General features: G+C 34.5%; 3 protein-coding genes across 5 annotated transcripts in view; 2 read left to right on the top strand and 1 right to left on the bottom strand.

Moving 5' to 3' along the window:
* Positions 1 to 133: 133 nt before the first annotated feature.
* Positions 134 to 26,255, top strand: part of LOC136804021 (lysosomal phospholipase A and acyltransferase-like) — a 33,223-nt gene continuing 7,101 nt past the window's right edge. Inside the window, exons 1-2 of one of the 3 annotated variants that reach the window (XM_067060762.1) lie at positions 134 to 245; positions 18,366 to 18,561. In XM_067060762.1, coding sequence (XP_066916863.1) covers positions 18,531 to 18,561 — 31 coding nt within the window. In that variant the 5' untranslated portion in view covers positions 134 to 245; positions 18,366 to 18,530. Of the gene's footprint in view, positions 246 to 1,180; positions 1,303 to 18,365; positions 18,562 to 18,586; positions 18,972 to 26,255 lie in introns of those variants that run through there. The other 2 variants (XM_067060763.1, XM_067060761.1) reach the window with 2 other exon arrangements.
* On the bottom strand, positions 3,317 to 14,960 carry LOC136804018 (rho GTPase-activating protein 6-like). Its single transcript, XM_067060758.1, has 9 exons — positions 13,899 to 14,960; positions 12,055 to 12,211; positions 8,123 to 8,197; positions 7,361 to 7,905; positions 6,893 to 7,043; positions 6,311 to 6,534; positions 5,872 to 5,979; positions 5,405 to 5,508; positions 3,317 to 5,132 (listed from the first exon to the last, which is right to left on the bottom strand). The coding sequence occupies exons 1-9, from the start codon at positions 14,607 to 14,609 to the stop codon at positions 4,205 to 4,207; spliced, it is 3,003 nt and encodes a 1,000-aa protein (XP_066916859.1). The 5' UTR covers positions 14,610 to 14,960; the 3' UTR covers positions 3,317 to 4,204.
* Positions 21,812 to 24,172, top strand: LOC136804020 (prolyl 4-hydroxylase subunit alpha-1-like). The gene has a single exon (XM_067060760.1). The coding sequence runs from the start codon at positions 21,986 to 21,988 to the stop codon at positions 23,582 to 23,584; it is 1,599 nt and encodes a 532-aa protein (XP_066916861.1). The 5' UTR covers positions 21,812 to 21,985; the 3' UTR covers positions 23,585 to 24,172.

Raw genomic sequence — 26,255 nt, forward strand, 5'->3', positions numbered from 1 at the left:
CTAGGATCCCAATTTTTTAAGTTTCACTGGATATATTTTCGGCCAGTTCACTTCACTAGATTTGTTAATCGAAATGGCACCGCACAAGATTTAAAGTCCCAAAGAATTTTTTTATTCCAACCCAGACACGCACAGACAACTAAAACTCGCTTGTCGCTGACCAAATTATCAAAAAGAGGTCTAATATTTATAAATCTAGGCAGTTTGTTTGTGCTTGTGTTTATGTTAGAAATCAAAATACAGATGTAAGTAACTTTTAGTTTTTTTTTGTTTGTATATATTTTTGTGCCCTTTCATCAGGCATAGCCCAGTTTGCAGAGTATGGCAGAAATCATCGAGATCTCGAGTGTGTATCAGTTTCAAGGGCAGGGGCAAATTTTTGATAATTAATTCTGGTCTCAGGGCCAAAATCACTGAAAATTGCCAATTTTGTTACTTTTTCTGTTTTTTTAGTAGCCTTTCTGGCCCACCCACTGGGTGGGTACACAAAGTTCAAGGGCAGGATTTCAATGTTATAATTTTTCCTTGGGGGCAGCCAGGACATGCTCTGAAAACTGGGGCATAGCCTGGGAATCCATGCTATGATTTCTTCTTTGATAAACTGATGGCAAAATATATAGCATGGTTTGGGCTGCCAATTTGAATTCCGCTCCTCAAAATGACAGTTGATGAATTAGCCAATGAAAGTTTGTTTTAGTTTCTATGTTCAAACTGCTATAGAAAAAAGCGCGATTTTTTATTGTTTACTCATTTTATTTAGTGAGTGAGTCCTGCGCTTTTTCAACTGTAAAAAATGCTCGAACCCGTCTTGTGTACATCAAATTATAAAAAAACACACGACGGGTCTCCTGTCTATTTCAGGCAAGACCAGGAATTCTCGAGTTATTTTTTTTCCGAGTTGAAAAACTGAGATATGAGAAAACCGAGTTATAATATGTCATATTTGGGATGGGATTTATTAAAGTCATTTTCACCCTTCCATAACTTGGTTAGTTTTGCTTCCTTTCGAGTTATTTTTCCTTTGTTAACTCTCGGAAAATCTTTCTTCCTTTAATTTAACTTTCCAATTATTTTTCATTTTTTAACTCTGAAATTTTTGTTTCCTCTAGGCAGTCAGGCTCAATAGGATCAATAATCAGAACAGGTTGATGAAGGATCGATAAAAGATCAATAAATTGCTTATCAATTCCGATAAGGGATCGATAGAAGATTGAGCTCCAAAAATCTAATCTAAATCCTTCTATGATCATCCCTTATCGGTCTTTTTTTCATAATCAATCCCTGGTCTATTGAATACACAAGGTGAGATTGGGTAACTTGCATCTCAGTGGAGGCTAAGCGTATTTTTTTCTGCATACGGTTAGAAAAATCTTTAATGGTCAGAAAAATCTTAGCGATACCGTTTGGAAAAATCTTTAGACGTCGGAAAAATCTCTTATTAGTCGGAAAAGTCTAAAACTTAGAACTTTCGACATTTTCCTCCGCTCGTGAATTCCCGCGCTTTTGCAAAACGCTTTGTCAGCAAAAAAACAAACAAACATGGTATAATAACCAAGCTATGTAAAAAAAAAAAAAAACATACACACAAAATATCTACTTTGATTTGGTTAAATGAAGTTTGGTTGCAGCATTTTATTGTGAAGAATGTAAATCTCTCAAGTTTTGAATCAATTTTTCTTCTTTCATAATCATCAAGTTTCAATTTGATACGTGCTTCTTCATGTCGATTCTTACGAACAGTGTCGATAAGGGTCCTTATCAAAATGACGTTTAAAAGTTTGTATTAAGTTAAAAAACTCGAATTATTCTAACTAAATTCCAAATTATCAAGATCGCCTCATAGCCGATAATACTCGTAAAATGCATAATGTACGTAACTTCTCGATGTAAGTGATTTTGAGGAGTGATCGGTAGATCGATCGGTCTAAAGTAAGGAAATGAATAACTAATTACTCCACACTTCAGTGGATGCAAGTAAAACAACCAACAAGCGGGAAATTAGATATTTAATCTCATGGTTGATTGAAATTCGATTGACGTTTTTGCTTACGTTAATTTGTAATTTCCCGCGAACTTGTAATTTCTCTCCTAGCTTTTGTAATTTCCCTCCTAGATTTTGTAATTTCCCGCAAAAGTGAAATTTTCTTCGTTTGGAATATCATCACGATTTTTGACTTTCTTACTAACTTCAAAGGCTTAAGTAAATGGAATACTATCCAATTAAAACTCGATTCGCGTTTCTATGACTTTTTTGAGACCTCTTTTTAAATTTTCAGATTGATTTCCAGTGTTAAATTGACGTCTTACAGAATTGTTAGAATTTCAATCCAAACCATGAGATTAACCAGGAATCCCATGCTTGTTTTCGTGAAATTCTGGATAAATTACCCTCGGTCAAATTTCGAAATGTTTTAAATTTCCCTCGTTGCACTCGGGAAATTTCAAAAAATTTCAAAATTGACCTCAGGAAATTACTAGTACATATTTATTTATAAATAAGTTTTCTTCAAATTAGTAAGCTAAAACATTCTCCCAAATTAGCCATGTGATAACGCTGCAAATCTTCCCGCTTGACATCCTATAAAGTATTAGCTTGAGTATTAGCATTTTATTTCTGTAATACGGAGCAGATAATCTACTGCCAATATGGGTGGTGGAGTAATTTAATATGCATAACTGAGTCAATAGGTCCATCAGGACCATCCTTATATATAGGGACCATCCCTATATTATAGTATATAATTATAGGGACTGTCCTTATATATAGGGATTGCCCTGATATATAGGGATTGCCCTTATACTTAAGGACCTTTTTCCCCACTGATCTTCATCTAATCTACTGGATCAGAAAAAAACCCAAACTAGTAAGCAGAGATATAGATATCTGTGTTTTCCGAGAGAATTGTGTGAAGCCTGGTTTACATCAAATGAAAAGTTGTGGTTGTCATTGAACCGCATGCACAAATAATAAATTAGTCTTACTGAAAAGAAATACTAGATGTAAAGCATGTTTTACGGTCCTTAAATATAAGGAGCTCCCTAAAAAGAAGGACTGACTCTATAAAAGAAACATCGAAGGACATGAAAAGATTAGTTTACCCTAAGTAGACTTCTCATTTTTAAAGAGAAATTTATCATATAATTCGAATTTTCATCTATTTATCCTTTCCAAAATATACAATTTCTCTACAAAAATCAAAAGAAATTTTTACATTTAAATATGCCTGTTTATCAATGTTGAAATAAAAAAAAAAACATAAATAAAGAATATAAACCAAAAGTTTGAAATACAAAAAAAAATATAAATTTTAAACCTTCATTACTAATACACTGTACTAATACACTGTACCAAATTTTACAGTAATTTTATATTGCCAACACTTGGTCTTTACATACACAGTATGTATTCCTAAAAAACTCAATGAAATCTCAAGTATTAATATATTATGACATCTAAACATTGGGCAAGCACTATAATTTTATCCTTGCCCAAAAAATATTGTTCCACATTTTTAAGTCTAAATGTTCTTAATAAAGGTAATGTTTCGTATATTTGATATTATTAAGTTATCTTTTATAGTGTGTTGTTGTGCGGTGCGTGCATATAATAATTTAGAAAATACTCAAAACAAGGTTCAATAAAGAAACTTCAACCTTCAATACTGTCAAAAAAATGAAATTTTACAGCTAGGATATCAATCAATTCTATCTTTTCGGAACAGATTTAAAGCATTTTACAAAAATATAAACTTTTGGTATAGAAGGGAAACCCCTTTTTATTCTTACTGATGACACCAAATAATATAGGCATTCTCAGGTGTCTATTTTGGTATAAATAAAGCATAGGTTACATGAGATTTAATTTGGGAGATGATTTAAAAGTAAATATCATGAAAGTTGCAACAATGCATTCAAAATATATCGTAAAAGTAGGATGTCGATAAAAACGAAATAAAGTTTGAATGTCGACCTTTTTCAAGATAACAATAATAATTAAAGCCAATAATAGGAGAAGACTCAAGGACTTAGTTAGTAGTTAGTATTATATCTAAATTAATGCAGCATTTTTGTGATTGTGTATAGTGAATGATCAGATATGATTTTTATAATGAACAAAATAATTACAATAATATAATGAATTGAGTTAAAAAATTGAACTTTGAGCTTTAAACATTTGGAGATGAAATTTAGATTGCTGTATAACTTAAAGTGTTGTTTCTTGGTCTGGAAATTGACTGTCTCTTATATTGATTTGCCACTCAGGGTTATATTCAAAATCAATTGTTGAAGCTTTAATTGCTCGTTCATTACAATCAACACTATTTGCTTTTGTAGGACTTCGTAATGGTCCTCCTGTTTTATGGGAAGGCATAACTGGTAATGATATCTTCCTTTGTTTCAATGAATCTTTTGGTGCCAGGATTGATGGCGCATTCAAAACATCATTCAAAAAGTCTATTTTGGTTCCTTGTGATGTGAAACTTGCATGTCTGTCTAGAGTGGATTTCTCTTCGACATTCTCCAGATCTTCATTTGGCTCATTAGTTGGTAGACTTAACGAATTGACGTTTGACCTACGCGATGACATATCAGTCATACCACTTTGGTAAGCTGAATCTCTAGCCAGTCTATCAATACTTGGTCTCCTGTAAACGACGGATGAGGAAGTACTAGGTGATCCTGCTGGTGAAAATTTACTAAAGTCTTTTGATCCACGTAAAGAATTCCTTTGAAACGGTGGTGTAGCATTCATAACAACGCCACTATCACGTGGACTATGTGAATCTCTTTTACCAAATGCAGTTGTAACTGTCTTTTCATCAATATCTCGTTGAAATGATTTTCGTTGTCCTTTTTCAGAGTTTGGAGGTGTGATGAAAGGTGAAGAACGCCTCACACTTGTACGATCTGGTGGATCACTTCGTGAGGATGTTGGACGACTACTGGCACTTTCTTTCCTTCGACGTATGAAAGGTTTATAGGGCTGGTTAAACGAATTCGTTTTATGGAAGTAGACTTCTTCTATGCTGTATCGGGTTCTTGGACCGGCGCTATTTGGCCGTCGTAAACTTCCACCCGACACCTTCTTTACAGGTGCTTCGCTTTTGTCTGTATTTGATGATTCGTCGAAGCTAAAGAGAAAGATATTGTTTGTAATGGTTGGTACTTTCTGGACTTCTACAGGGTGTTTATTAAAAAGCGAAATCGATTATGATATAGAAGTTGTTGTTGTTGTTATATGCACCCTATATGAACTTGAAAACTTATTCTCCTCAATGTAGTCGACTTATAACATGTCTTAGAATTTGAAACTTGTGAGAGCAATCAAAGAATTGGTTAAAATTTGGTATTAATTTTGATTAAATCTTTTGAGCATAGTTTGAGGCTATATTACAGTACTTACACAAACATTTTTCGACTTGCTTCTTTCCTCAGCACAAAGTCTACAGTCTCTGGTTCAACGTCCAATAGTTTCTTTAAAACTTTGTCATGAACTGTAGATGGAATCTAAGAACGAATGGATATACTTGAGATTTTAAAAGCAGTAGTTAGACCATGGCGTTTTAAACCTAAATGGTTTAGAGGGTTTACTTTCTGTTTTTCTTTCTTTATTTTTAACAAAATTCGACAGAAAGTCGACTGTCTAAATTCGATATGAGGTTTTCTCCGTTTCTCTTGACGTCAAAAGCTGTTTTCATTTAAATTGGGAAATTCATTACACGTATTGAACGAAGACTTCATTGGTTATTATTCTGAGTCCCGAACCATCAAAATAAGCAACCTTCATTTTCTTCAATGAAACCTTCCTCTCGAGTATGGACTAAATGGCAAGTCAAAATATTGCTGAAAAAACTTTGTTTGTTGAAATACCTCAAAAAGCTCTTCATTAAGTTCGATCATCCTCAGGACAACGTCAATTGCTGCTTTATTGTCTTCAGGGTTCAATATTTCTGCGGTACTTTGTGATGGTTTGTATGGCTATGAAATAAAAAAGATGAATTCTTTTGCTCTAAAGTGATTTGCTAATGCTTTTTTAATTTTGGCAGTACTAAGGGGAGCTATTACTTTTGTATTTGCCCGTCATGACATCTGACGTTCGTTTTTGTCGATTGAAACGCTCGAAAGGCTTCTTTTAAAGAGTGTTTTTAATTCCAATTTTGTCGTGAATCTTTGAAAGAGTTTCCGTGTAGTTTCGCAACGATAATGAATCTTTAGAAAAAATTCCAAACCCTTGGGAAATAATAACAGAAAGAAAAATGTATTTTCTTCGTCTGAATAGAGGGAAAACTAAAATTCAAAAAATGCTGACCTTTAATCTATGAAGAATATTTGGTGCCATTAAGGTTGCCAGGTTCTTGGAATCCATCTTATTACCAGAGATGAGATTACCATCATCATCTAAACTATCCATTGAATTCTCTGCTACTTTATTCAGACATGCTAATGTTACTTCTAAAGTATCTCGATTGGCAGCGGGTAGTAATCGTACTAAATTGATAATTGCACTATTGATTGTTTCCTCGTCTTTCAATTCTTGAAAACAAAGACAGGAAAAAAATTATGATCTTGATAAACAGTGTTCAAATTTTATTTCAGTCAAAAAATCAGCAAATTTGATGTTTTAAGGAGCAAATTTGGTGTGTAAGATTTTTGATGAGAATTCTACTTTGAATAATACCAGATGAGGGATTGTACGAAAAAAGTTACAAGCAATTCTTGTAGTCCTGGTTCCTGGTTTTAATGATAGCAACATTTTGACTTTTTAAGGAAAAGTAAACAAACAGCTTGCATGATGAAAAATCTATATAAACGTGTTTTTTTATTTCTCATTTTAATTCTTTTTAATTGGTTAATTTTTTGATGAGACCGAAAATGATCTCAATTGACTTACTCGCTACTGCTAAGAAAGCTGGGTACAAGTCACGTGTCAGTAAAGGGTCAGGTAAACAGCGTAGAAATTCTTTGAAAATGGCAGCCACATCGTGAGGATTGCTGTCTTCTGTGATAACGTCTGTATAACCACTATCGAAATTTGCTTTCATCTAAAAATACAAAACAGCCCAGTTGCCTTAAGTGTACTCAACCTACAGATATCATAATAATAAAAGGCCTAGATCTCCTTCGAAAGTCTGACCAGTTGACATTTGACATCAGCTGACTAATTTCCATGTTGCTTTCTATATTTTGTCGGATTTTCGCACGTTTCAAGTTCAAAACATTCGAATCGAACGTTTCAAGTTCAAAACATTCTATCCCCGTAGGGTGTATAAAAAGATTTTTTAGGTTGGCACAGTGTACTTGCTGTACCCGGTGTGTCGTTACTGTAGGAATGCTGAGTTTCTAGATTAGTATAATTTACCTGTTTGACTCGCTTGTGTGATCCACCAGTCCTGAAAATACCAACTGTCGTCAACGCATGCGCATTTATATATTCTACCGCTCTCAATATGACTTTTGGTACTTGAGGTTTCGGTGGTTGAAATTCTAATTCTTTGTCTAAAATGCAGACTGAAGATGCTGACGTAGATGATAAAGTTAAAGCTTCAATAAGTCGAGATTTTCGTCTATTCAACGGGACTAAATCTTCTTCATCTTCTTCTTTCAATGTATCAATAGTCCTTAATCCTGATAAAGAAAAGTCTAAAAGTTCAGAATCACTCCCGTCGTTTGGGACGGTCGGGTCACTCATTCGACGATGACTGTTTTTACGATATGTGTCCAATAAATCGTCGTCATTTTCTGACGAGACGGTTGCTTTGTCGACGACATCTTCAACGTCGCCGTGATTGATGGAGCTATTATTGATTTTCTCCAATGCTATTTGATGTGCTTTTTCAACTGCTTTATCGTTTTCAATAACTTGTGATAGATCGATGGAAAATACTGGGTTTTGTGGCTTTGCACCTGTAGGTTCGTAAAGAAGGGAAGATAATTAGCAAGGCTAGTCTAGCCTAAGGTTCAATAGAAAAATTGATAGGACTTCCTAAGAGAGTGGCGAATTCTATACAAAACTACAGCAATTTGTTATATCTAGAGAGAAAGCGAATGATTTGGTTCCAAGGTTATACTACTATTTTGATCAAATGGGTGTCATTTCAAGCACATTAGAGATAACTCTTACCTTGATTTTCAGCATGATGTTTCCTTTTACCAAATAATAGTTTCCATCTTCGTCTAACAACTGCGCTATGATTTTCTGAAAGGATTAAAAAAAGGTTAAGGAAAGATGAAATAGAAATAGAAGAGGGAGTTATTGTCGTGACTTTTTCTTGTTTTATCTTCTGTAAAAGCAACTTTTTGAGTTTATGTGCATCTTAAACAAAACTGTTTCAAATAGTGTACATCAAAGTATTTTCTTTAGTGTATTTTGTTTTTTACAAGGCTTCAGATTTAGAGTTCAAAAGAATCAGAGGCATATTCACGACCAAAAATCTTTTTTCAGATACAAACCCAAGAGCTATTAAGAGATAAAAAGAGATAGATACACATTTTATTCATTAGAAAGTCCAAGTCTATGCCATAAAATGCTCTTATTTTTACCATTTTGTGAATTTTTTTTTCCATTTTTTCCATATCCGTTCTAGAGTCCGCAAAGCCTTAAATGTTTTTAACTTGTTTTTCAATATTTTGCTTTGTCCATCAAAACTATGTTCTTATATAGTTTGCTTAAGAAACGTGTATCAGCCCTCTGATAGCTGTCGGACTGGGTCCTTACCCCGAAGAGATAGGAATTAGAATATTGATATTAATTTTAAAAGGCAGTCAACAAGTATACAAGAATATGAAAGTAAATCATAATTATCATTTTGGCTCAAATTTCTTTTTATGATAAAAACATTCCAATTATGGGGTTGTCGTTATGTTACTTCAATTAATTAAAAAAAACGAATAGTGATTGTAATTACGCATGAAATAAAAAACTTCTGTTGATGGAAGCATTCGTAAAGCATTTTTCTACAAAGCTTCTCTTAAGGAACGTGACTTGTAAATTTCAATGAGATTGAGCAATAATAGTTAAAGACTTAATATTTACTCTCACTTTTTTTCTGAACTAATCCAAATTCTATTGGTCTAGGAAGTTTTAATAAGGGATCCTGTGCAGCTATTTCCTGTATAGTTGAAAACTACAAATAAGATAGAAAAAAACCTGACAAGACTCTCATAGTTAATAGAGCGACGTGACTTATAATTTTAAAGAAAATAAGCAATATTGAATTGCTTGCGAAGATTTTTTGAAGCTTTAATCTAAAAAACTTATAATTTAATTTTTCTCAGCTCAATATAATACCAGTGCAGGCCTTTGAAAATTAACCATCTGAGGAAAATGTTCCTCCCGCGGAAAATTCAACAACAAGAGCCTTGTTGTGCGCCGGAAAGTCAAAAACTAAATTTTCCTGATAGGGCGCCCTATTTCAACTTTGTCTCGCTACTTTGTTATCATTCCCAGTCCACTCTTGACGATATACGGACCTCAAGAAAATTAGATAGCATATTCATCAGACTGTTTGTTTTCGCCCTTCCCTTTATGAGCTTCTGCGTGGTGGGCAGAAAACAATCACGATCTGATCTCAGGTTAATTATTAGTGGATCGATGACGTTCGTGATTTTCTTATAGCTAATGGTTTGCGTCTTTTGTTTTATGATTAACAATTTTACACTACATCTAAATCCACAGTTGTATAATTTTTAGGGTTACGTCATTACTAGAATAGTCAAACAAATTCCTCTTTAACGTAGAGCCTTTGAATATCAAGATTAATATGTTTGAATGAAAGTAATGAAAAAATGGTTAAATAATTCCTTTTTTGCTTTTTTTTTGCTCAGAATTCAGGAGGACAAATAGATCTTTTCATTTTTTTATCGTATTTAATGCTTAATAATCTTAAGCTATTAATTGATTCAGTAGGGGGTCAGTCATTTTGTTCTTGATTCGGAGTCTTATGATCTCTTAAGTATACTAGTTCCATGCAGACATAAATGACGACTTAGTGTAATTATGGGCCTATAAAAATGTTTATGAGGCTTCATCAAAATGCAAGGAAACCAAAAATAGAATGCCTGATTTAAATATTTCAGATGTTTTGAAAAGAAAAAGTCATTTTCAGCACTTTTGATTAAATCATGAAGTCAATTCATTTCATTTGCCTTAAGTTTATGATGCTTAAAAATATATAACATTTTATACTTTTGAGATGATTTTAAAAGATAACCAAAGATTATGACATTCAATTTCACGTTTCTCTATTACTCTTTTGTTCCTATAGAATTGGCCTGAAGAAGAAGAGTAAGTGAGAAATTAAATATTAAGTCTCATACGCTAGTTTGATAGTTTATGTAATCATTGAAAGTTTTAAAATTGATATAAAAGGAGGAAATTAATTGAAGGTTTGATCTAAAGGCGATTTTGATTATATACGATCTATTAAATTATGTTGAAGCTCTTATCGACCGGGTATGCAATGAGAGATATAAGACTTATTTTAACAATATTTTAAAAGACGTACTACAGGAGCTCTTTAGGTCTTTAGGGCGTATGTCCAAGTGGCGTTTTCATCAGGGATTCTCACCCCTGCCTGTTTCCCGGGGGGGGGGGCTCTCATATGGTCCGACCTACGGCATGTGCCACCCTTTAGGGTAGGTTTTTTGAGGTCCTCGAAATGCACTGCAAGGGTGTACTTTTAGAGGATTGTACTTTAAGGGTACATTTTTGGGCAAAAATCAAAATAATCGAGAGAGTCAAAAGCAGAATCAGTTCAATTCATTATATGTTCAGCCAAAACTGTCCTGATAACTGTGTTTTTACTTTATAAACCCCAAAATTTATATTTTTGACCATTTTACTGACAGACAAGGCTCAGTTTAAGGAAAATTTTTCCAAGACATTGTTCTATGCTACACTATAAAGGTTGGAAATTGGTGGTAAGAATGCACTGTAAGGGTACCCTTTTAACGATTAAGAGCTGCACTGTAAGGGTCCGAATTTGAAAGCCAAGTTTTGGGCGGCATATGCCGTCGTTTAGAAATCCAGTGCCCCCGGTTTCTTTTCAGCAAATCTAAAGACGACCTGACTAAATTTGAACCCAAACAGAAAAAAAAAACAGAGGAACGCGCTCTATCTACGTGAAATGCAAAACTTGTCTATCTAGTTTTACAGCTAGATATTAAATAAAGATACTTCAGTATAGTTATTGATATACCTAGATTGTAGCAGAGTCTATCCTACTACACCTTTAAGAATAAGACGGCCTTAGCACGAACGAGGACGTACAACCGGATATCAAATAAGGATATTCGTATATTACAAGAGATGATAATACAAAGCATAAAAAAGAAGGCGTTTGGAATTCCTGACATGATTGACAAAAAGTACACAATAATAATATTTCCGCTGTTGAGTGACAGTCATTCCTTTATATGGAAACTTTCTTTATTTAAAGACACGCATATCAAGAAAGCTCAGTTAATTAATCATAGACCCGGCATAAACATTCTTTCTTGAATTCTTTTTAAACTGACAAAATAATACACTCAAGTTTTTTAAAAGTGTTCTATCAGCAAAATGTTTGTTTTTTAATGTATAATATGTCCTGCATGATAAGGGAGGGTTTTAAACGCCTCCTTTGCAAAATGCAAAACTTTGTCAACACAGGTTTCTAAATGGAGTTCTTTCAAACATAAATATTATGAATTCTAGGCGTATAGCATGCTGATATTTATTTGGAAGAGCAAAGTACTTGAATGAGATGTTAACGCCCTTTGAAATGTTAAGTATTTTGTCAAGTATGTTTAACTCGAAATCAAAGTTTTCTAAATTCTTTTGAATCTTTCACAAATCATTTATAAAACGTTTGACATTTGACACTATTCATTATTGCTGACCCTTAACGTTAGATCGAACTTATAATCTTAACTCCTATTAAGGACAAAGTAAAGAAATTGCGTTGCAACATTGTTCATGCAACAGAAACCCACTTGAAAAATTGGAATCCCTCTGTGAAATTACAGAGCGAAAAAAGGCAAAATTAGAAACAAAATTAAAAAAGATTACCGTACCTTTAGGGATGACCAGTTGACAATCTAAACATTTATCTTGTAAGAATTCCAACGAAACAGTTCTTAGTGCGTTTTGTTCAGTTTCATATAGCTTCGAAATGTTTGTATCTTCAAGTTTTATTATTCGTCCTGCAGCTGACTTCCAGCAACATGTTTGCTATAATGATAATAAAAATTAGAGACATTTTTTCCAAGGACTTTGGGGTTTGATATCGTCTAAATCACTGACCTCTACAAAAAAGTATAAGGAGCACGAATGATTACTTAAGATAGTGGATGCTAGCCTAGGGTTTTTCGAAATGGGATATTCGAAGAGAACTCTTTTGAGAAGTGATTTTTCCGAATTATTTGAAATTTAAGATGTTTGAAAAGTGAACTATTTTAAGGTGAATCTCATTCTTGCCATTAGTTAATGAACTCCTTTTCAAATTTTATTCTTTACTATATTGAACTCGATGAATAGATGATGAATGATCAAGCAATATCTAGAAGTCTTTTATAAATATTATATCATTGATTGATGACAAGCAATTAAGCATTTAAGTTTGCTACCTATAGACGATAGGTGGGTCTTTTCTTTCACTCACTCGCTAACAAGCCTGCCCATTTTGTCTGCTATTATGAAAATGAAAGATGTTTTAACCGCAAGGCTTAGTTTAGTGATTAGTAAGAACCATATACAGTTGATTTTATCTAATTTGACCTGTAGAGAAAGATTCGAATTACAGAGAGAAATTTTAACCCCTTTCCAGCTGAGGGGACCAACATATTAGTTCGAATTACAGAGAGATTTGAATAATAAAAGGTCGAATTAGAGTGAGTTGACTCTAGTAATACTTATTTGAGGATTCAAAACCCTTACAGACCAGAATTAAGGTAATGTTTGGTATAAAACTTTTTAAAGTTAACATTTGTGTACAATCTTTTACAATTTGCCAATTCTCATCAATCCGTGTCATGTTAGCCTATACTAGACGTCACCCGCGTTTTTTTACGCAATTAACGTCTATTCCACTTTGCGACTTTTTCGAATGTTTTGAGCCCGGGTTTTCGGGCTCTAAACTTTCGATTTTTTGACGTCACTTTTAAATTTCGAAGCTCCTGCAGAGCGAAAAAATCGACTTTGCGTCAAAGCACTTGAAAGACTTATATTTTCGAAAATCGTCATTAGTGGAACTCACTAAGAAACGAGATGAAAAATCCCGGTTTTTAGTGAGGTACTCGCTAGTGTCGTGTAGGCACATTTTTCAAATTCCCGATCAAAATATTTTGATCTGCCTATTTTTGATTGCCATATTCTCTCACTGACAGCCTTCTATGAATCATTGAATATTATCAATTCTTGATGTTTATCTCATTGATAAAAATCTATCAACTATCGATCTTAGATTTTCAAGAATTTCGAATCTCTTGATAAATGTTTAAGAATTAGTCATGAAAATACTCTGTTTCTCATTTTGACGTTGGATAGACGTCAATTAGACGTGTTATGACAGCTGAAAATAATATGTATAGGAGAAAAAGAAACTGGAAAATTTTTAACAATGACAATGTGATTAAACCCTTCAATCCCATCCCTTGTTACATATCAATTTCAATGAGGGTCTATGAGACGAAATCACCCATGAGATATTTAATACATTGTAGATATTTTGATACAGGGGTAGTTCAACAATTTGCAATAGTTTCCCATAAAACCTTCCTGTAACTTTATACCTTTCCAATAACGTCAAAAACTTCCATGTGACATTGGTTATACTGGGGATGTATACTATTGAAACTGGTTTTTAATAATTTGATGTTGAGACAGGGGTGGTACAAATAATTAGAAAGAATGGACTTACCATCGGTTGCCATAGGGATGCACCTCCATTGGGTATAACTCTCGATCTTCTGTTACGCTTCTTTCGATATTTCGCTAAACCTTTTTTACGATGTTTCCTCTCATGGTGGTGACGATGACTATCATTTTGAGTGTCTTTTTTACTGTCTGTTCTTTGATGATGGTGGTTTCTATGGTGATTTGTAGAGTTCGTTTTTGATGGAGTTGAAGAGGAAGGAGATTCCGGTGTTTTGTTTGGTGAATTTGATGTGTTCATGAATTGATGGTTAGCTTCTAAAGTCACAACTGTTGTCCTGACTAAATTTCGAAAGTTTTGTATGGCAGATGATTTCTTTTTTGTTTTGCGTTCTGTTATCTCTGTTGCGGTTACTTCGCATACATTAGTTGGTGATAGATGGTCTATAGTATTTGATTGTGTCTCAATAAGACTGTTACGGTTCTCATCTGATGATATGAATTTTAAAATCGTCCCTGATGGTGTCTCTATAGGTGGATAATCATTTGAGGTACATTTTGTGTCTTTTACGCATGCGTTAGTTGATGATGTATTGTTGTCACCACAAGTAGTTGTTTGTTGTTTTTCAACAGTGATATCAACATTGAGTCCGAGTAAATTACGTCCGCCTCTCCGATTGGACATTTGTTCATTTGGTTGGTGGCTAACGAATAATGGACCGTCAGTGCCAACCGTATATTTATCAGAATAAACCATCAAAAGGAATAATTCACTTGACTTGTATTATAATGGAGATAAAAAACCTTCATGTGTCGTTTGTTATCTTCCAACTTTAAATTTTTCTCTTTTTTCACGAATTTTCACGAAATTATTGATAATCGCTCCGCACTCAGATTAACCATCAAAATCAAATGTAAATTGTATTTCCCTCAAAATTCCAACGTATCAGCATAAATTCAATCCAATTAATTTCAATTGAAATCTACTTTCTAATCATCACTTGATTTTTAATTTCAAATAGTTAAAAACCAAAAATGCCAAAAATCCCTAAATGTCAAATTGCAGTCACTAATGAATAAACTCTCTTTTTTTCCTGAAATGAAAGTAGGTTTGATAAATATTGTAACCGTGTTGTCAAAAAATCTATTTACTTTAGAGAAAAAAAAATACCTAAAACCATATTACCTACTATACCTTATGCTCTCAGTTCAGTTTTATCAGTAAAATATAGATTATAGATTAAAAAAAAATGGGTTTGTTTTCTCTCTTCGTCTTGTATACCTATCTACATACATCATTTTTTTTGTTAATCAATTGTCCCATTGGCTATTTTATTATAATATCTTATCATTTGTCGTATATGTAAGACGCTTATCAAATCTTAAGCCGGTACCAATCGACAGAATATTTATGTCAAAACATAGGTATAATTATAAAACCATGCTACAATGCAATAATTTAACGTAATCAATAAAAATAATGACTTTGAAAAATTCACCAATCTTATGATTTTTGTGTAATTTTTTTCTGTGTGTAATAGAGTTATTCAACCTTTTTACTCCGTCGAATTCGGTAGCTTGCTGATAGATCTAAAACTAAAGTGTTTTACATTTTTATGTGCCCCATCTTGAGTCTTGCTGTTTTTGTTCTAAAGATAATTTATGATGTTTTTTTGAACTGTTTCTCATCGCTTTTCTGTTATTTTTAAAGACCTAGTAGCCTCATGGTCATGTGGAGATTTTAGTGTATAGTTTTAATGTATAAGCTCTTCAAAAGGTTCATTAACCTTTATAATATTATCGTGTTTTTTTTACTCCAGTACGGTCCCATTTGACCAAACTGATCACACAAATATTCATGAAAGCCATTTTGAATTCGTTCTTTTATTTATAGAAATCTCAATTTCGAATGTTTTGCTTTTCTTAACCAATTCTAGCCTGGCTTTTCCCCTCCACAATAAACCCATGAGCCTTAAGACCACTTTTTGAACATCTAAATTTCAGTCATATTAAACCCAGATTCCAGATAAAGAGGCTCATTCATTTCACCAGCCATAAAAATGTGTTCCCTTGATAGATCCAACATGATTTCAATTAAAAAAACCTTTGGAAATAAAAAGAAATTATTTTCTAGGCTTAGCATTATTCAATTAAGACAAACATTATAAAAATCCTCCTACACTGTGTTGAAAAATGGGTGTAGCTTACCACTTAAAGGTATAAAAGAAACCTCAATGTAGGAGTGCTTTGTACTAACTTGTTTGTAGAAAAAAATTGACTAGAATTAAATAGGCAGTATGCTATTGTCTTTTTACAAATGCCATTAATCACTGGGTACTCTTTTATATCTCTCATTCAAAATGTGTTTTTTATAAGAAGCCAGTATTTCTATCAGAAAATATTACTTCAAATTTTATAAGTACTAAAGGTAGTGTAATATGAATTCTTCGTTGAAACACACCAACATTGTTAACTCAGAGACTTTTATTGGTATCCAGTCAGCTTTGGTTAGACCAGTCAAGGTTGTCGAATTATATATTAAGTAGCGGTTGATTTTAAGTCGGGCTAGTGGAGAATTGATACAAGAATGTACAACGATCATTTACTTAGATTATTTATTTGTTTATAGGGCTGTACAGGCAATCATTTGCTTTGTTATTACACCTCTGTGTCACAGACCCGGTAGGACCCCCAACCCAACTTGACAATTTGGTCAATACTTCATCTTCATTTGAACTAGAATTTATATCCTCGCGAGTTGAGATAAACAAGATGAATAAAAACTTTTCTACAAGCTCGCAGTGCTTGATAGGCGATAAAAAGGCTTCATCGATTAAAAGTCGGTTTAAGTACGAGTGGATATGTACGATGGTTATCACCCTATTTTAGCTATATTGGCATTAAAATTTCAGAAGCCTTACATACGAGCAGTAACAGTAAAAGAAAGCATTGCTAGGTTCTGTTCTTATAAATAACCTAATAAATTAAATTACAATACCATTGTCATAGTAATGTATGACAAAAAAGTTCGTTTTGTCTTTTGATGAGGAAATATTAAGATCTGGTAAAAGGAAATTACATATAAAGCATTAAGCAGAATGTTTTTCCTGCCATGTGCCATTCAGACACCCAATAAATCCCTGCTGGGTATTATAAAGGCTGTGTGAGAAAAACCTTTTCCTTACGGTACTGTCAGTCCGTATGAACATTTCCCGCTAGCCTTTGGTATCCAGACTCAAAATTTCAAAACTTAGCCATACAATGCATTGAATTCCAAGCCCGGAGGGCTAGACCAATGAAGTAGAAGCCGAAGGCTAGAAGTCAATCTCTTTGGTAGGATGTGAAGCCAACAAATCCTACCAAAGTTGCGCGGCCTTGAGCGGCTCGCCTGGTTTTTACACAAATGACAGATTGAAATTAAAAATTATCGCTAAATTTCGAAAAAAATATCAATCGTAAACAAAGGAATTGCTAGATTCAATCTGTCGTAAAAAATACGGCGCATTTTTTAAGGCTTCACCTTTTCTTGCCTGAGAAAGGTTAGTGATTCTACTCTAGCCCTTCGGGCTTTAAACTCAATGGGCTAGACTCGAGACTCCTAGATGTGAAATGAAGCCACTTGTTTCCCATCCAGAACGCCCCGCGTGGTTTTTACACAAACGCCGGATCGAAAGTAAAATCTATCGCTAGATTTTAAAGAAATGCAGTCCTCAAAAACAAAGGAACCGCTAGATACAATCTGTCGTCATGATTGCGGCACTCTAGCCCTTCGGGCTTTAAAATCAATGGCACAAAGTCATCCAGGTGAACCAAAAACATCGAGATAAAAAAATTCTTAAAGATTTCAAGTTTTAAGGCTAGTTTTGGATACGAGCTTTCTGTCATACTTTAACTATTAAATTATACGATCCTTCAAAATGCAAAATTGAGATTTTTTTGAGAATAACCCTCAGGCCATCCAATAAAACTTTCTTGTGAGCTAATTTTAAGCAAAATCAAAACTTTGAAAGCAGCAATGAAAAAAAATTCATCTTCTAAAAAACAAATGAATATTCGCTCAAAGTATTGAAAAATTCAAAACAGACCAGCCTCAACGAGAGTAAATAGTTTTCTATATTTTAATGTGACCAGACCTAAAAATCTCAAGAAAACATAGCTACGATTGTCCAAAAAATACAATTCTGTATGTGAAGAAATAAAAATTTCTGTCCAACTATATTCACTCAGGAGATTTGGGTGGCAGAGCAGTACATGCATTTTGTCCTTATTTGGGACTCGCCAGCACTGCGTTATATTAGATGCACTGAAAATGCTCACACGCTTAAGTTTGCTTTTCTCTTGTTTTCGAAAAAAAAGCTTTAATATGAAAATAGAAATCGGAACCCAGGATGGGTGGAACGTCCAATCGACAAAGACAAAGATACAATATATTGAGATGTTGTATGTATGATGCTATTGTATACAAATAGAAACGAAATGATTATCGTTATATATTGCTCTTCTCTTCTTGTAGGTGAGGTTATGCCTATTTCCATATGTGTGCATGGTCATGCTATGACCACGATCGGGAAGCTGTATGTTGGTATCGGAGAGAATGTCAGGCAGTATAGGACGGTTTAAGACAAGTGATTTTCTCGACTGCTGATCATCAACATGAGTCCCTTTCTGAAAAAGTGTAATGTCTTGTGACGGTCAAAGACTTGTTTTTGGTAAATGAGGTACATTTGTTTCGTAATACATGATGCTTTTCGCTTTTGGCAGGAAAAAGTTATATTTTTAACCAAAATATGTACAAGGTATTTGTGATGTGTAGTCACTCGTACTGCAACTTCCTTTCCTTTCTTCTTCCTTTCTTTGCTTTTCGGATGTATGTATCGAAGTCCAACCAACACGCCAACATCAGCAAAAAACAATACAGCACTTAATCTTCTTCTGAAAGAAATTGCAATGAATAAGAAATACAGTCATAAGTGTATCGTCGGAGACTTCAACTTTAAAGATATCAATTGGGAAAATTGGTCAACTCTTCACGACGACACAAAGGAAGACGAGCAATTTCTCAAAGCTTTAAGAGACTCCTTCTTTTACCAACACGTCGATGAACCAACGAGAGCTAGAGGTACCTATACGCCATCACTTATTGACCTGATTCTGACAAATGAAAAAAGCCAGGTTAGCAACATATCCTATCTTTCACCACTTCATAAAAGTGATCACAGTGTTCTATCATTTACGTTCGAATGTTACCTTGAAACAGAATGCATTATTGAAAACTATAACTATAATAAGGCAAATTTTGAAGCAATGAAAGGACATCTCGAGAACTCTGACTGGGTTAGAGGTTTCCATCAAAAAGCAGGAAATGCAAACGTAAATGATTGCTGGAAGATGTTACGAGATAAATTATTCGAGCTTAGGAATCGGTACGTTCCTCGTACGAAGGGAAAAATGCTTACGGAAAAAGGGAAGTTTTGCATACGATCAAGATATTCAACAAAGCTTAAAAGAAAAACGTCGCCTTCATCGCAAACGGATAAGATCAATAGGTACAACTTCGGAACAGAGAAATAGAGCTATTTATGCTACTGCAAGAAACAAGGTTACAGGAAAGATTTAGACGAGAAAGAAGAAGACTAGAAAAACGAATTTGTGGTCAAGCAAAAAGAAGCCCTAAGAAATTTTGGAAGCATATCCGGAACTCAATGAAGACCAAATCGGGAGTTTCCCCTCTTCTCCTTGATCCAAATGATAAATCATAACTTTGTTTTACTGATGAGGATAAAGCTGACATCCTACAGGATCAGTTTTGCAGTGTTTTTACGAATGAACCTGCTGGATCACTACCTGAGTTTCCGTAGCATTCGATCTAACAATCGACATGGTCAGAAAGGAACTGAAAGGTTTGAATCCTAATAAATCGCTAGGACCTGATGAGATTCACCCAGTCACGCTGAAAAAGCTGGCCTTTTACATAGCCGGTCGTCCTTTACATACTATCATGGCCAAGTCCTTCGTAGAAAGTAAACTACACGATGATTGGAAGACTGCACATGTGTCCCCGATCTACAAGAAGGGAAAAAAAAAACTTGCCGAAAATTACAGGCCCGTTAGTTTAACATCAGTTGCGTGTAGAGTAATGGAAAGAATCCTAAAGAAACAAATAATGGAACACCTCACGAATGAGAAATTGCTATCAAACAAACAACATGGGTTCATGGGTAAGCGATCGACAGTGACACTATTACTTCACTACTTAGACAAATGTGCGGACTCGATATCCGTCGATAAGGTTGTTGAGGTAATCTATTTCGACTTCGCAAAGGCCTTTTACACCGTTCCACATCGCAGATTACTAAGAAAACTCGAAGCGTATGGTATCAGAGGAAGGGTACTTGGTTGGATGAAAGCATTTTTGTCCGATCGTTACCAATATGTGAAGGTCAATGGAAAGTTATCTAAGAAATGCCAGGTGCAAAGTGGTGTACCACAAGAAAGTGTCTTAGGTCCACTCCTTTTCGTTATTTACATCAATGATCTAGCTGAAGTCACCAACTCAGAAATGTTCCTCTTTGCCGATGACACAAAGCTGCTTGAAGAAATAAATAACGCTGAAGATGTAATTAGACTTCAGCACGATATCGAGGCAATGGAAAAGTGGTCTGATGACTGGTTGTTGAAATTCCATCCTGACAAGTGCCACGTGTTGACACTAGGGAAATTCTGGAACATTCAACATGCACATCCTTACGAGATCGCTGGCTCTGTCCTAGAACATGTCGATCAAGAGAAGGATCTTGGAGTGATTATTGATAGTGAATTGAATTTTGAAGAGCACATCTACACCAAGATCAAGAAGGCTAACTCGATCGTTGGATTGATTAACAGAAGCTTTGACTTCCTTTTTCCCGAGATGCTCCGCACACTTTTCATTGCATTTGTGAGACCTCACCTTGAGTACGCGCAAGCAGTTTGGTCTCCACGGCTGATGCAATTGAAAGTGTCCAACGTAGGGCCACAAGACTTGTCGGTGGTTATAGAAACCATTCATATGTAGAACGTTTACAAGTCATGTACCTACCCAGCCTCAAGATCCGGCGTAAAATCGGGGACATGGTGGAAGTATATAAACATCTTAATGTCTATGATAAATCTTCCCTATGTCAGAAACTCGTTCTTCGAAATCGACCTCAACGTAAGCATAATCTTAGCATTAGCATTAGAGGATACCAAACGAATTCACTTTACTATAGGAGCATCGATACTTGATACTTGGAACGGTTTGGCAACAAATGTTGTAAACGGACCGTCCGTAGGGAAATTCAAACTAGAATTGACAAACCAATGGAATGATAATATCTATAAATTGTAAAGATGTAAGATTGTTTCATAGAGGTCAATAGACCTGAGAAATACACTTCTATAAATTAAATTTATTAAGAAGAACATCAAATACTACGTTTAGGTAATATTCTCCCATTTCCTATGGCTAGGATATTTTAAATGAATTTTAAAGTGCAGTGGTTCTGAGCTACACTTTTTTTTTTTTATAAGAACCAGTAAATATTTGTTGAGGCTCGGCTGTTCTTATTTTTTTGGCACTTCGAGCCTCAAATTGTTCTTATCCTGTTCTTATTTTTAGGGCAAATTTGGGGGTATTTTTGGGTTTGAACCCTAATTTCATTAATTTGGCCCTTATTTTACCTAAAACTCAGCAACTCCAGGCTCAGGATTGTTCTTAAATTGTTCTTATTTTTTGGCATTTTTGAGCCTCATTGTTCTTATAAAATTGTTCTCATAAAAAAAAAAGTGTATTGCCTAATGGTAGGACTGATAAAGTGTTTATATTTCGAAGCTATAATGTTTGAGTATTTATAAACAAGAAACTGCGCGGGAGGTCACGTTTTCATGAATGACACACATTATGAATAAAACAATGGAAACAATACATTAAACAAAAACGTGTCGAAATATCATAAAACTGTATGCTGTATTTTAACACATGCTGCATAATTAGCTTCTCAGTTTCTTTTGTTTAAAATATTTTCAAATTTATGAACATTAGATAAAAGATTTTGAGGAGAGCGCAGGGCCGCAGGTTGAAGCGCTTCTGCGCGTTCCTTTTTCGTGACTAAAATGGCTTCTCAAAAATCAATGGCGTTATTCCTTGGAATAATAGTGACATTTTGCTCCAGTTTGAATGAAATGTATTTTACAGCTTCGGAGCTGAAGGATTTGGTTAGTTTTGAACGGGACATTGGTGCTGAGTTCTTGGCTTACTATCAAAGGGAAACTGCACGTTTAGACCGATTGGAATGGTTTTTAAACGACGTAGAAATGCTTCATAACAGAGGGCTAACCAAAGATATTGTCATCTCAAACCCGCCCGATTCTTACAAGCTGCTTAAAAGATTTTTAACGGACTGGAAAGATTTGGATTGGATAAGAACCTCTGAAGAATCTTTACGACATTTTGAGGTTTTGACACATTACCAGAAAGGTATAACTGGTTTCAAGGAAAGTAACGAACTGAGAGGTTCCCATCTTCTGCTTTTCAGACTCCAGGACACTTACAAACTAAGTGTGTCTGAAATGGTTTCTGGTTTGAGACAGCCTGCGCATGAGCTCTCTTACGATGATATTCACGATATCGCTATGTATGCAAATCACTTTTGGATGTTTCAACACGGTATAGAGTGGGCGTCTTATGTTACAAGACAGTTTGAAAATCTAGAAGTAGCTGATGATTTAACGCTAGGGCAATATACCCGATTGTCGGATATCTATGATATTATATCATGGGGAAACTTTAAGCTTAGGAACTACTCTGAAGCTATCAAAGCCAGTAAGAAAGCATTAAAGTTGGATAGAACTGGCAAACGTGCGATCAAACGCAAAGAAAATATCGGTTGGTATGAATCTTACTTAGTTAGTGGAATACACCCTGAAGGAACTGTGGAACCATCAAATGAAGATCCATTAAACCGAACATTACAAGAGAAACGATGTCGACGTGAGGAGATTTTGGATCAGGAATACGTGGATACGTTGTTCTGCAAGTACCACACTCCTCATCCTCAATTTTACTTGAAACCTTTGAAACAGGAAAGAGTATACCATGAACCGCGCATCGATTTATACCATGGTATATTAAGTGATTTCGAAGTCGACCATATCAAAGAATCGGCGAGAATGAAGTTACATTTCGCTCAAGTTTATGATGTAGATACGGGGAAGTTAAGAGTAGCCGAATACCGGACGAGTAAAAACACGTGGCTACATCCGTATAACGACAGCGTCGTTGCTCGAGTCATTAACAGAGTCGGAGCTCTTGGCAACTTGGATATGACGTATTCAGAACCTTTACAAGTCGCAAATTACGGAATAGGTGGCAATTATGAGGCACATTATGATTTCGCAGAACCACCGCACGATTCGAGTATCTTTGGTGCATACGACTTTGGAAATCGAATCGCAACTATGTTATTCTATTTTGAGACAGTCGAACGAGGAGGTGACACAACCTTTATAAAAGTCCGACCGGGAATTTCAACGTCTGCTGTCAAAGGTTCGGGTGTTTTCTGGCATAATTTGAAGAAGAATGGAGAAGGTGATTTTGAAACGAAACATGCAGCGTGTCCAGTTCTTCTTGGTGAGAAATGGGTTTCCAATCTCTGGATACACGAACATGGCCAAGAGTTTAGACATCCATGTTCTTTGAACCCTGATGAATAAGAATACTGCAATGGACATAGTTTATTACATTCTTATATTTATAGTACCTCGATATTTGATATTAATTTTTCTTTAGTTTTTTTTTGGTTTTCCAGACTTTAACATTTATTTAAGCCCAGGTTTTGAGGAGGTTTTGCGAATATATACCGATCAACGAGTAATCGTTTTAATATGTGGTATTCAAAATATAAATTGGGTGACGTTCCACTATTCGATACCCTCCCATATTCAATAAAAACCAATACCCCTTGAACTCCTTGAGAATCGAATTAGAGATCGTCAACTGCATTTTTGAAAAACTCCTTTGCAAAAGTTAACGCTCGCGAAATACAAAGATTTTGTGAACTTTCTTATATTCGTGAAAGTTTCTTTCCGTGAAAGTAAATTTTATCCAATAAACTTTGCGTATCATTTATTTTATAGAATATGTTGCTACCTTGATTAGCGAGATTTATATTGTTCTAAGCTTAGCAAAAACCCTGTTACATTTTTGTTCATTGCTCAGGGATGAATTTTTTTTCGATTCCTGACTTTTAAATTATAAACTTTTAAACTGTGTACATGTGTACATTAATATTTCGAAATAAAACCTAGACTAAGCTATAGTCTAAGAGGAACCACTATCTAAGAAAAAAGCCGAAGAAAATTCGCATACGGATAGGAGTGGGCTATACAGGGTGATTTTTCAAAAAATGTCAAACTAAATTTTTTTGAGGTCTAAATTATAAGTGTAGACAGGATCAAATAGAATTTTTGAACAAAAATGAAGAAAAAAAATGTGGGAAGCCTTTTTGTAGACTAAGGTTTGTGCCCTCAAATCAATCTTTTTCCATCTACCCAACTACCCAAATTATGTTGGAAATGAGACACACAGTGATTGAATTCCGCTCAAATTTGGCACATTCACTTCTCAGGGATAGAAATAAAGTATATCAAAACATTTATTCGAGAAATATAATTTTGGACATTTTGGGCGTAGCCCAAAGGCTTTACACAGGCAAAAAAGAGGAAGGCTTGACTATAAAGGCGAGAAAACATTCTTTCCTGCTTAAATTTGGCACATTACCTCTTCAGGTGAAGATTTGTCAGTGTAAATTGTGAAATCTTAAAATTTTTATTTTTCCTACCTAGAGGGAGTGACTTCTCGTCCTAAATATATGAAAACTGGACAACCTTTTATTTCTATGATCTCGAACAACAGAAAATCCATCAAAATTTATGTTTGAATTGTAAGCACTTCTTTTATATCTGAAATAATGTAAATTCTCGTAGAACTGCCGACAATTTGCTCTATGTGATAAAAACACTTTCCTTAATTTAGCACTACCTCAGTGAAGTTCAGAAGACGTAAAAAGGGATCTGAAAGCGGAAAATTGAAACTTTTACATGAATTTCGACTCTGAAAGGCTTCAAAACTGTTCTTGGATCAAGAATACCAATTTCTAGAGGGAATTTCAATTGAATTACACGATTTATGAATGAGCCCTAGCCCGTCTATATTTCCCCTTTTTTTACGGACATCGAAACAATTATTTACGTAATTATATGACTGATTTTATTTAGGTTGCGCGCTCTTATCCTACGGCGGGGTATTATTTTGTAATACCCCGCTTGATTTGTAATACCCCGCTCCCGCCAAAAAATTTCTGATAATACGCCCTCTTTTCCGCCGTCCCGCCACAAACAAAACGCAGTTTACAAATACGGAAACAACAAAACTGTTGAACCATTCAGGAGAAATTAAGATTATTTACTTCATTTTTAGAAGTAATATTTTTGATCAAAACCATTTTCTCCTAACATAATTTCACGCGCCGAGTAGTGTTCGAATTTCCAAAACATTCGATTATTTTTGACAACATTCGATTTTTTTAAAAACAAACACAAATATTTTGAAGATAGCCGTTCGACCAAAATCAAAGGAGGAAAAGTATAAAAAAAATGTATAAAGATGACAACAAATTCGAGCTGTTGGATGATGATGTTATTATTCTTCTATTATGGCAAAATTCTAAAAACAAAAACACGAACATTTGGATAAATGCACTTCGGAAATGGGCAAAGTCTCGTGGACTTGAGGAGAACGGGAGAACATATCCGAATACGAACCATATAATTTGAACACTTCATTTGTGACCATTTTATGTTTTATGTTTTATGTTTTATGTGGAGATACCCGAAGAAAGAGTATGGCACTGATTACGAACCTGACTCGCGGATAATAATGCAGGCGTCTTTGCAAAGGAGCCGAAAATACAATTTTTATGAAGAATCTTCTTACCGATAATATTGTTTGAAAGTTTGGATAATGGATTATTAGTTTTGTTGTTTGACATTATATTTTTGATATATTTATCTGCAACAATTTGAAAGTGATATGGGATGGAATGATTTGTGTTTTGAAGCAATACATCATATTTCTACAATACATCATAAATTTTCTGTCTTAATTCTGGAATCCCCATTTCGGATAGCTCTTTATGAAATGATAAAATTAGTCATATAATTATATATTTATATGAGTCTAATAGGGGGCCAGAAAAGGGGCTCCCACATTTTTTATATTTAAAATATCTCAAAAATTCTTTTTAATCCTGCCTAGATATGCCATACGGAGCTAAAGAAAATTTAGTTTGACATGATTTGACGAAAAAAATGAAAATGACCCTGT

Source organism: Clytia hemisphaerica, unplaced genomic scaffold, assembly GCF_902728285.1.
Source record: "Clytia hemisphaerica strain Z4C2 unplaced genomic scaffold, Clytia hemisphaerica genome assembly, whole genome shotgun sequence".
Taxonomy (NCBI): domain Eukaryota; kingdom Metazoa; phylum Cnidaria; class Hydrozoa; order Leptothecata; family Clytiidae; genus Clytia; species Clytia hemisphaerica.

What these genes read in the sequence shown, in the direction of transcription:
- LOC136804020 (XM_067060760.1), top strand. Translation starts at nt 21,986, where the DNA reads ATGGCTTCTCAAAAATCAATGGCGTTATTCCTTGGAATAATAGTGACA.
- LOC136804018 (XM_067060758.1), bottom strand. Translation starts at nt 14,609, where the DNA reads ATGGTTTATTCTGATAAATATACGGTTGGCACTGACGGTCCATTATTC. An exon ending in CACACAAGCGAGTCAAACAG is followed by an intron (nt 7,044 to 7,360) that starts GTAAATTATACT and finishes TTGTATTTTTAG; the next exon opens with ATGAAAGCAAATTTCGATAG. An exon ending in TTAATGAAGAGCTTTTTGAG is followed by an intron (nt 5,509 to 5,871) that starts GTATTTCAACAA and finishes ATTCGTTCTTAG; the next exon opens with ATTCCATCTACAGTTCATGA.